The 11,179-nt window shown below is 40.5% G+C and overlaps 1 protein-coding gene across 2 annotated transcripts; it reads right to left on the reverse strand.

Moving 5' to 3' along the window:
• Positions 1–328: 328 nt before the first annotated feature.
• On the reverse strand, positions 329–10,203 carry LOC131231024 (uncharacterized). 2 transcript variants are annotated; one of them, XR_009164167.1, is made up of 9 exons: positions 9,886–10,203; positions 5,889–6,019; positions 5,314–5,391; positions 3,821–3,865; positions 3,688–3,732; positions 3,522–3,573; positions 2,548–2,644; positions 638–1,040; positions 329–588 (listed from the first exon to the last, which is right to left on the reverse strand). XR_009164167.1 is itself a non-coding variant. In XM_058227100.1 (8 exons), the coding sequence occupies exons 1-8, from the start codon at positions 10,178–10,180 to the stop codon at positions 875–877; spliced, it is 909 nt and encodes a 302-aa protein (XP_058083083.1). In that variant the 5' UTR covers positions 10,181–10,203; the 3' UTR covers positions 329–874. The 2 variants fall into 2 exon arrangements, 1 of the variants encoding a protein (XP_058083083.1); XM_058227100.1 differs by having other exon boundaries at positions 329–1,040.
• Between the last annotated feature and the right edge of the window lie 976 nt (positions 10,204–11,179).

The following is an 11,179-nucleotide window of genomic DNA, read 5'->3' on the forward strand; positions in this document are numbered from 1 at the left end:
CTTTTAAAAAATGCTGACCACTCATCACTTCCCATTTTGAACCCTATTCAGTTCAATAAATAAGATTCCCACAATGTGAACCATTCATCAGGTGGGGCCCACCCTGGATCTGCCCATTGAATATAGATCACTGGTTACATTTTCTCTAACTGACCATTTTATTATACACACGTGCCCTGATTAAACCACTCTAATTTTCAAACCATGGCTTGTCCAAGATGCAGTCCACCTGATGAACGGCTCAAATCTTGCTCATGTGTGTCATGAAATACCCTTGTGGGAATCATCCTAATCCTATCATTCATCATTGAAGGACATTCACATACTGCAGTAGCAAAATAAAATTATAAAAATTCCATAAAATGACAAGAGTCCCCACTCGGCCTTATCCTTCAACTCAGCCCCACAATGGTTCTCACGCAAGAATCGGTGCTGACACGAGGAAAAGAGCCTGTAGGAGGACATCCTCAACCCTCTACGACCACGAAACACGGGATCAGCCCATCTAGGCCTAATCCTTCAACTCAGGCCCATTCATCTGGTCTTGAGTCGAGTCGACTCGGACCAGTCAGCAATCCATGCAAGTACCTCAGGCAATTAATAAAACACAGTGCTTGAGTCTTTCTTCTATCTCAACCTATTAAACTTTGTAATCAAAGAACAAACCAAATTGTAGGCATCTGGTGGGACGCGCTTTTTTCTCCTTTCTTAACCAAGTCAGGCCCATATAGTAATATAAATGAGCTGCGGAGATTGCCCACTTGACTTGTAGTTGAAATGAGATGATCTAAGCCATCAAAATAAATTCGTCATCTGTCCATCAGGCTGCACATAATCATTTCAATGTGGGTATGCGCTTGGACGGTTCATGTCGTCAACCTCCATAGCGGCTCTTGAGTGCTTCTGGAGGCTCTTCTTCCATAATACCAGAACCAGTTGTATACAAGTATTGGCGGATTGTTGTTTTCCGATCGGCAAGGAATGTATGATCTAAGAAGTTTTCATAAGCTGCTTCTCCGAGATTCTTCGCAGCCAACACACTGAAAAATAATAATAATAATAATAATAATAATAATAATAATAATAGTACATGGTAAGTAACCTTTGTCAGCGTGTGTGTAAATTCATGCCATGAAAAAGCTTTTGTAACAATTCTTCAACCATTTTGTGTGTGTGTGTGAGAGAGAGAGAGAGAGCCTTTTGCTTCTAGCTTTATTCTTTTCTTTCTTTTAGGGCCTGTTTGGTTCCACATAATTACAGGTAGATTAAGGTAAATTATTAATAATTATTTAATTTCATATTTCCTCTAGCAAGACTTGACAGTGACGTCCTTAACCATGTTTACTTGGCAAAACTCTGTGGGCCCCACCATGATGTATGTGTTTTATCCACACCATCCATTCATTTTGCCAGATCATTTTAGGGTATGACCCCAAAAATGGGGCAGATCCAAATCTCAAGTGGACCACACCAAAGGAAGCAGTGGGAATAATGAGGCCTACCGTTGAACCCATTTTTTTCCATGGTGTGGTCCATTTGAGCTTTGGATCTGCCTCATTTTTTGGCTTGTGCCTAAAATAATCTGAGAAAATGAATGGACGGCATAGATATAACATGTACATCATGGTGGGGCCCTCAAAGTTACAAATTTCACGAGGTTAAGTTTTGCTCAAAATTCAAGATGAAATTCAGCCAATATTTCAAACAGTTGCAACTGCTCATTATTGTGCTTTTACCACAATTTACCCAAACCAAACAGGCCCTTAGCAGTCTCGTATTTCGTCCATATTAAGAAATGGAGATATGCCTCTAGAGTTTTATGTGATCGCCGTGTACTACTCAAATTGAAAGGAAAATTTTATAGGATAGCTATAAGACCATCCATGTGTTATAGGACAAAATATTGGACAATTAAGGAACAATGTGCTAATAGATGAGTGTAGCTGAAATGAAGATGTTGAGATTGATGAGTGGTAAGATGAGGAAGGATAGAATTAGAAATTAATGCATCGGAGGGAGCTTAGGAGTAGCACCAATAGGTAATAAGATAAGGGAAAGTAGACGTGGATGGTTTTGTCATGTGCAGTGGAGACCAAGAACTGGGCCGGCTAGGAGTGAGTAGAAGTTGAGGGCTTTCAAAGAGCAAGGGAAAACCCAAAAGGACATGATGGAGGACGTAAGAAAAGATTTGATGACCCTTGATAGAATGGAATGACGTAACAGGATTCATGTAGTGATGATGATTTAGATATGGCCAGGGTCCAACATGGAGGACTGATCAGGACCCAGATTTGACCCAAGAAAGAATAGGGTCCCCATGATTTGGACCTGGATCAGACCTTACTGAACCTGATTGTCGGTGCAAACTTGGATCCTTATTGAATCAGGTCCACCGGGTCATTGGTCGAGTCAAACCATTTACAGCCCTAAATAGAGCCCTTTTTTTTTTCAATTCACTATCATATTCACAAATAATACATATCCCTTACCTGCAAGAGTGTTAGGTATAAATAATGAAGATAGACAGGGAAAGTGAGTAATAATTACCAATGCCTAAGATAAACACGGCATGGTAAGATATCATCCCGCCATATTTTCTGGATGTTAAGGCGTCCATAGCGCTGAAAAAAGATCTCTTTGCTTCCTGCAGAAAAGAAAGTTGCAAGAAACAAAAATTGATATGATGGAGTAGACTAAAATGTAGTGAGCGTAATGATGAACAAGAATTCCAAAAAACAATGGAAAGAGCCACCTTCATCCTTCCTAAGGTCTGTCCGTTTTGTTTGAGTGCCGAAGAATCAGTGGATCATTTGTTCATCCACTGCTCCTTTTCTCAAGTTGTTTGGTCTGGGATTCTTCGATTTGGGAGTATATATTTAATTTTGTGGTAAGGTTGAAGAATGAAAATTTTCTTCGAAGAAAAAAAGAAAGAAAAGAAAACATTTTTAAAAAGTCCATGGCTCACTCACAAAGGACCTATGCATTCTGTTCATGATTACTATAATTCAAAAGAAAGATTTGGAATATAGCTAAAAAGATTTTTTTTTCCAGTGAAGTTGCAGCTGTATACTACTAGTAGGGATACATTAATTGTAAAAGACTATTGTCATTTGGAAAGTGATATGTTGAATCATTCCATGAAGGTTGCAGTTAACTACTCGTGCAAAAAAGCTCATGTACACACAACACATGTGCCAGCATGGCACAATAGGTCCAAGATCCAATTCATCCATAAGAATGGCACCACTACGTTGATACCCTAGCCCAAGAATCAAATTGATCCACTGGTCAGGTGGGCCGGCTCAGAAAAACTTGGCTGAAGTTAATCCATCCACTGCTTTCAAATATAGGGGCCCGCGTGCTGATTGGACCAGATTTTACTTTAGGGGAAACATGTATAAAGTCAAAACAACCTGATGATGGACTAGATCTCACACCCATATGCCATATTAGCACGTGTGGTGTGTGCACAAGCCTTATTGCACACACGCGAGCACTTAGCAAAGCTTGTTGGTGATTACCTTTGCATCTAACATGAAAGTATTCCTCATCGCTATAACGAGCGCAAAGCACCTGCAGGAATGACCGCAATGAGCAATCTGTTATCTGCTTATCCTAGCAAATGTACAGGCAGCACTGGCTCAACAAAATTAGTTTTTTTTTTCAAAATAAGCGGCCCATACTTACAGCCGGGCGAGTAAAAGGTTCCCCATTCATTTCTTCAGGCACAACCTGTAAGAACGAATGAATTAACCCTAGAACTCTAAACTAATCAACAAGCCTGAAACCAAGTAGATAAAAGGATCAATTAGATTCTTACAGCTAAGAAACGAAATTCATGCTCCCTTTCAATAAAAGATGGAACCTGTAGAGTAAGAGCTTCGCATGAATAGGATAGACCTTGAGAAGGATTGCTTTGCTATTAGATCTCATGTCCAGTTACGCAAAGAGGGTTCTTGAGTAACTCCTAAGAAGTTTAAGATCCTTGAATAAAAGAAAGAGCTTTGCTAATCCCGCATTTGTGTACAAGTCAGCTAATGGACACGCCACCACATATGCCAGCATGGCAGAGAGGTGCAATATCCAAGACATCGATCAGAACAGGACCATTATTATGTAGATTTCCAATAACAAGAATTAGGTTGTCCACTAGTCAGGTGGACCAGAATTAACTGAACGAATGTACGGTGGTGAAAAAATCGTCCAAAAATTTCTAAACCATCCACTTATTTCTAATATCATGGCACACTTTCTGAGTGGATTGCCTTTATTGTTGGGCAGTAACATCTACGCAGTGAGGTCCACCAAACGGATGGCTTTAATATTTTACTTGTCTACCACGCTGGCATATGTGGTTGCATGAGCATTAGTGGACTTGTAAACGCATGTGGGCTTAGCAAAGCTCTAAAAGAAAATTAGATATATCATTATTATCATTAAGGGTGTGATGCACAACTGAATTAAATTTTGCAATTATGAATTACAACCAAGAAGTTTCCCAAAATGACTACTTTGATCTCTTGGGTTGACAATTCATGAGAGTGGAGAGATTTAGAAGGATGTTGCCCCTAGAGTTCAAGCGGAGAGGAAGAAATGGAGATGCGCCTCTGGAGTTTTATGTGATCATCGGACATGTTCTATGTGACAGAATGTTCATAGGATGAGTGTGGCCGAAATAAGGATGTTGAGGAGGATGAGTGGCAAGACGGATAGAATTAGAAATAAATGCATTTGAGCGAATTTAGGAGTAGCACCAAGAGGTAATAAGATGAGGGAAAGTAGGCTTGGATGGTTTGGTCATGTGCAACGGAGACCAAGAACTACACCAGTTAGGAGTGAGTTGGTACAAGTTGAAGGCTCTAAAAGGGCAAAGGGAAGACCCAAAAGGATGTGAGACCTTGATGAAGGTAGTAAGAAAAGACTCGATGACCTATGGTGTAATTGAAATTATGCCCCTTAATAGAGTGGAATGGCGTAAAAGGATTCGTGTAGCCGATCCCAATTAGTTGGGAAGGCTTAGATGATAATGATTAATTTTGTATAATGGAAGTAACCAAACTGCAGCTTCCTTAGCATTCATATCAAGTGACTGTGTTCCAAATGGCAATCAACTCACTTTCAGGTTGAGCTTCAAAGGAGTATAACCACAATTTGAGGGCTACTTCTCATTACAAATTTTAAGAAGCATCATTTCATAACATCCTCTTGATTGAACTGGAAGTTTGAAATTCAATTCACCTGTGCATCCAAACACGGCTTTCAAAAATCCTTGTATGAGGGGACAACAACATTATCCATGTTACGCAGCATTACCTCCGATATTTTTATGTCAAACACAGTAATGACAAGAGTTTCCCGTTGACAGGGCTCTACGCTCAGGCTCGAAATCTCCTGAAATATTTGCACATATCCTTTAGTCATTTATATTTTCTTCCCGAGCTCTACAAAATTCAAACACCATTACATAAAAAATTAATTAATTAAAAAGGAAAAATGTGTACCACGTTGAGGAATTCATGATATGGGACCCGAGGCTTTGAACAATATATGCAGGTTTTCTATTAGAACAAGTTAAGTCAATGGGCCGATCCAAACCATTGGTCTCTTGAACCCCACCATGGACAGATGCCCCAAAAAACCCCTTACATTGGAAAATGCTAGCCACCAACCTTGGGAGTATTTTCAGTTGAAAGTAGATTGTTGGTGTATTTCTCTTCTAAAGTGACTCTAGATTACTGAACCATGGGCCCCAGTTTTCAAAACTGAAAACTGCATATACTGTGCAAAGCCTCGGTGCATGGATCATACAATTTCTCATCCACAACAAGCTGAAGAGTTTTTAGTTAATCTTCAGGAAAAGAAGAAGAAGAAGAGTTTTTAGTTCCAACCCCAGTTTCTTCTTTTGCTATCCCACGATCAAAGAAAATTGGAGCAACATGGCAGAAGATTCGTCGAAATCCATGTAATTTCCCCATCCTGAAGTTTATGAGGTCAGGAAATGTACTCCTTGCGCTTCTTTCTGGCATGTGAAGAGAAAGATAGGAAATGCATGGGTTCACAAAAGAGATAACAGTATAAGCACAAAATGTTCTACCAATTTGTGTCATTTATAGAAGGAGAATCTAAAACCATGGATGATACATGGGTGCATTGTAAGAACTAAGATGCGAGTGACTCGCCAAGAGACTGAAACCAATAAAACTCACCTTGATCACTCCAATTCAATTGGACTTGTTCTAACCAATGATTTATATATCAACGATATCGGCCGATATATCCCATGATATATCTTGTATTCCACCCGTGCGATACGAAATGCACAGGTAGTGCCGATATATCCCACATGTTCGATTCTGTGAGCATTTTCAATTTCTGATCTCTTTTTTTTTTGTTGCTGTTGAAATTATGTTAAATCAATGTTGAATGGTTACAAATCCATTGGTTCTTCATGTTTTACAGGAAAATTCATGGAGTTGGAGCTTTGATTTTGATATCCATTGGTTCTTCATGTTCACCATGTTTTTTTTGAAATTTTCCTTCAACCAGCTCTCAATTGAGACTAATTTCAAAGTATTTAGGAGTATGTGATGAAATGGTCATCACATACACTCTAATTTTGAAATTTGACTGTCGATGATCCAATTTGGGGAAAATTAGGGAATATTCAAAATTTTCCCAATTTCTCCCAAATTGCTTGCAATGTTGCACTCTAAACATGAAATCAAGTATATATGAGGGTTAATCTACTGATTTGTCAAGTCCTTGTCAATTTTTGAAAAATAAAAATCATTTTTTAATTAAAAAATAATTTTAAAAAATTTGAAACTTCCCTTCAACCAGCTGTGAGACTAATTTCAAAGTATTTAAGAGTGTTTGATGAAATGATTATCACATACACTCTAAATGTTATGCATTCAATTTAAATATAGTTCCATTAGTTCAATCAAACAACACATAGCTTAGGACCCTATACAAAGGAAACCTATTATGTGCACTTCTTTTCTGAGATGTTATCATTTAAAAGCATGTATTAAGGTCTTTTTTAACAATCCCCGAAGTTTCATTGAAAAATTCAACCATTTTCCCAATGTTTCCCCATGTTTCCCAAAAAGTGCGATAAATTACCCAATACAAATGATATATCCCGTGCGATAACCGATACGTATTTATATCCCAAAGGCACAATACGTAATGCGATACTGATATTTCAAACACCGGTTCTAACATGGTATGGTTTCAAACACTGGGTAGAGATGAAAGAAATACTTAAGGAAAAGTACCTCCCTCTCTTACCGCCAGAGGCTCCTAGACCAGTGGCAGTCCCTGCGCCAGGGATCCATGACTGTGTCAGATTAAATTGTAAATTTTGAAGAATTTATGATGCAATGTGACATTGAGGAGGACCCGATGATCACGTTGTCCAAATTTAGGACGGGCCTCCGATTCGACATTCAGCGAGAACTTCTTTCTCGTGACATCGGCACTTTGGAGCAAATGTACCAAGTGGGTACAAGACCTCGAGTACTACCTCAAGCAGCAACTTGGGAGATGATTTGACTCTCGGCTTTTAAATGTTAAGACTACTCCCCGGGGAGCTAAGTCTAACTTTGAGAGTCAATCTAAGGCTCCTATCGGTTCTCAATCCAACCCTAAGAATGTTAAGGGCAAAGGAGTCACCAGTAGCAGTTCGCAAGGAGGCGAACCCAGGTGGTGTTATAATTGTCAAGGATTCGGCCATTTCGTTCATGAGCATCCCACGAAAGAGCGAACTAAGGCCCTCTTGATTGGAGAGCGAGAGGAAGATGACGATGACCAGGGTGACTGTGAAGAATAAGAGACCATGCCACTTGCAGTTGTCATGTGTGCCTTAGCTCAGGCTAAGGGAATTGATAATTGGTGCAAGAATACCATTTTCTATACTACGTCAAAAGTGGCATCAGAGCGGGAGGTCTCGTGTTCGAAACTACTCACCAGGGGTGATTAATGTAGGGGCATTTTCACAACAGGCTCAAGTGGGGTGGCATGTGTGAAGCGGGAGCACACTCGGGGTAGGCGGCCCATGTGAGGCGGGTGGCTCATTAAGGCAAGACCCATCTGAAGTGGGGCCCACGGGAGGGGTTCGGCTGAGAGCCTGACCTAAGCTAGATAAAGGGATTAATTCGTCACGCTCTATCAATTCGAGCTTTTAGAGCAAGTGGTTAATTGTCCTGCATCAATGATTATGAATTGTGAGATTATTAAGAGCCTTGGGTGTTGCCCCTAGAGTGGCAAAGGTTCTCTTCTTATTAGGATTGATAACCTGTCAACCATACGTCTCGTGAAGCATCACATGGACTATAAAAAATCCAAGCACATTGAGATAAAATGTCACTGATGCGTAGACCGTGCTCGACCAAATTCCCACTAGAAAATGTTGGTTTGTTCCATGATGAAAAGCCAAATGCAAGAGAGGCCCATGTCAAGTAGATGGGACTTGAGAGGGTCTAATATGTTTTATGAGAGTGGGAATGTGGTTGGCACATGTGAATCCTTCTGAATCATCCTCCTCAATGGTGATATAGTCCTCTAGTGTAGTAGTTAAGGCTTGCACATAAGAATGAGACTGGTAAGACCATGAATTCCTTTGTGATAGGAGGAGGTGTTAACAACTGATGTTTTGTGATTTTAATTCCCTTGGAAATGAGTTATTATAGCCTTCATATTTGTTTACACCCTTGTGTAACATTTTTTGTAGAGCATCACGAGCTAGAGGTGTCATTACTTTTTGTTAAGAAGCTGGTTTCCCATTCATGCACGAATTTCCCATTCCCGATACGTAGTTGAGGGGCATGTGTAGGATGAGGATGCACTTGGAGGTGTAACCACCTTCAGCACCATTGCAGGAGATGAGGGAGCACAAGCCAAAGACACACCCATCTCTAGTCACGGCTTGATCCCTGATACGTATTTGTGAGGCATGTTCAGGATGAGGTTTGCATGTGTAGCCACTCAAATTTTGCAAGGGACGGCTTGGGTTGGCCAGGGATGAGACTCTATGAGTCGAGTGACGTTTAACCTGGGTCAGTTATGTCATAATTTACTAAGATGAGCCAGTTCTTAGACCTAAGTGAACCCAATGCTCTCAGTGACATCATGGCCTGTATAGAGCTAGGTTAGGATATACGAGATGAATGGCCTAGTTTTACCTAAAAGCGGGGCCCAACCCTAAAATTACCGGATCCATGGTCTTAAGAATCAAGTCCCATATGACTCATCCGGTTTCACTCGGACTCGGTAGGACGTCTTCGACCCAATCCGGTTAGCCACAAGGCCCACAACGAGTCCCCTGGTGAGTAACTCCCGACTCAGTCGAGTTGGACGATTCACCCCAATAGCCGGATTAGTCAGACATTTATGTTTCCATGCAACAACAAGATGTTATTTGTAAAAAGTAACTTTGTTGGTTTGGGTCGAATCATGACTCGACTCAAGACCAGACGAGTCGGCCGAGTCACCGAGTCTTTTAACCATAACTGGATCGAAAAGAAAAAGTGAAAGAGATCTAATCATGATTTTTCCCTAACAATGTCACGAAGTTATTATGGAATTAGCCTTCAGAGTTCAATTTGAACTAGGTATATAACAATTTGAAGCGTGTTTGGATGCTCAATTGAACTGAATCACAATCCATTCAAGTCATGATAGAAATAAATCAGTAAACGGAGATTACAACATTTCAATACATAAAAGACAACCGAAAAACCCTAATTATGTAATTTCAGATCCGAGGGATCGTCTACTTTGGTAATTCACACACTATCGAATTAGAAATTATCGCAATTCAAATCCAATTTAAGCATCCAAACGCGACCCGACTGATATCTTTTTCTCCTTCCTTTCTAGTACCTGAGAGAAGAGAACCGAAACCGCAGACAGAGATATATCCGTCTGGAGAGAGAAGCACTTGAAAGTCGGATTCTTCGCGCATTTCGATGGAGCTATCACTTGAGAATGGTGTCGCTGCTGCTGCCATTGGACGGACCTTCTTCTCCGCTCGATGCTGCAAGGGGATGCGCCGTACACCTACGGCGCAGGATAGGCGGAGGTGCTGAGGAGGGCGGGCCTCGGGGCGAAGTTTTTTGCCAGATGGAAGGTCCGGCACACGCGCGCGAATGCTGGGATGAAAGCACGAACTGCTCATATTCGCTGATTCCGGCTTCCGAGACCTGGTGTCTACTCGCTCGAGTACGCTCTGTATGTCTACACGCTTCACACGTGAGCAAGTGTGCACGTGTGCCGTATCGGAGCCTCTCATCGCATACTCCAGTTGTTTAGTTACGAGCCTAACAAAAATCATGCCCATACTGTTTACACCTGTTTGTCGCCCACTTAGGTACACCAATGAAATATTACCACGTGTCACTTCTACACATTAAATAATGTACAAATTTCTACTGGCAGATGGGGAATATTATGTATTGCTGGCTCAACATGCCTAGATCAGGTGGTCCGGCGGATGCCGTGTGTCAATCATATGATGTAAATCAATTTAAGAAAAGTTACAAACTTACGCTTAAATGAATATAAAATGTTGGAGTTTGCGACGAGATGGCTAAAGAAATGGCAGCTTAGTCTACCAAGCATGCGATGAGACAATCGTGAACCAACTATCTGCTCATCACATAGTGTGAACCAAATTTTATGGTAAGATGGCCAGCGAAATCAATTAGCACATAGTAAGAAAGTCATGTAGCCTTCCATTCAAAATTGAACCATCTTTTTTACGATCTAACTAAATGTTATGAATGAATTGTGGAAAGATAAAATAAGGACTACAAATTAAGGGCCTCATGCTATGATTAATGATGTGGCTAAACTAAAATAAATAAATAAAGAGATAAATGTCTATGATAAACGGGAAAAAAAAAAAGAAGTAATGATTTATTGTAATGGCGTGATGCATGGAGCTCTTCGTGAAATGTTGTTTTGTTTATGTAGGCTTCTGATAGGCGATGGACTTACGTGGTTTTCAACATCGTGAAGGATCTGGATATTTTGTTGTATAAATGTTCTTGGTTATCCCACGTAAGTGTAGCCTATTGTATGCAGCCACATGTACACAGCCACATGTACAAGAGAGAGACTCTCATGTGCATTGGTTGGAATCCTCACATATCTTAACTCCAGCGTTGAAAAGTTG

This window comes from Magnolia sinica, chromosome 17 (assembly GCF_029962835.1).
Source record: "Magnolia sinica isolate HGM2019 chromosome 17, MsV1, whole genome shotgun sequence".
Lineage (NCBI taxonomy): Eukaryota > Viridiplantae > Streptophyta > Magnoliopsida > Magnoliales > Magnoliaceae > Magnolia > Magnolia sinica.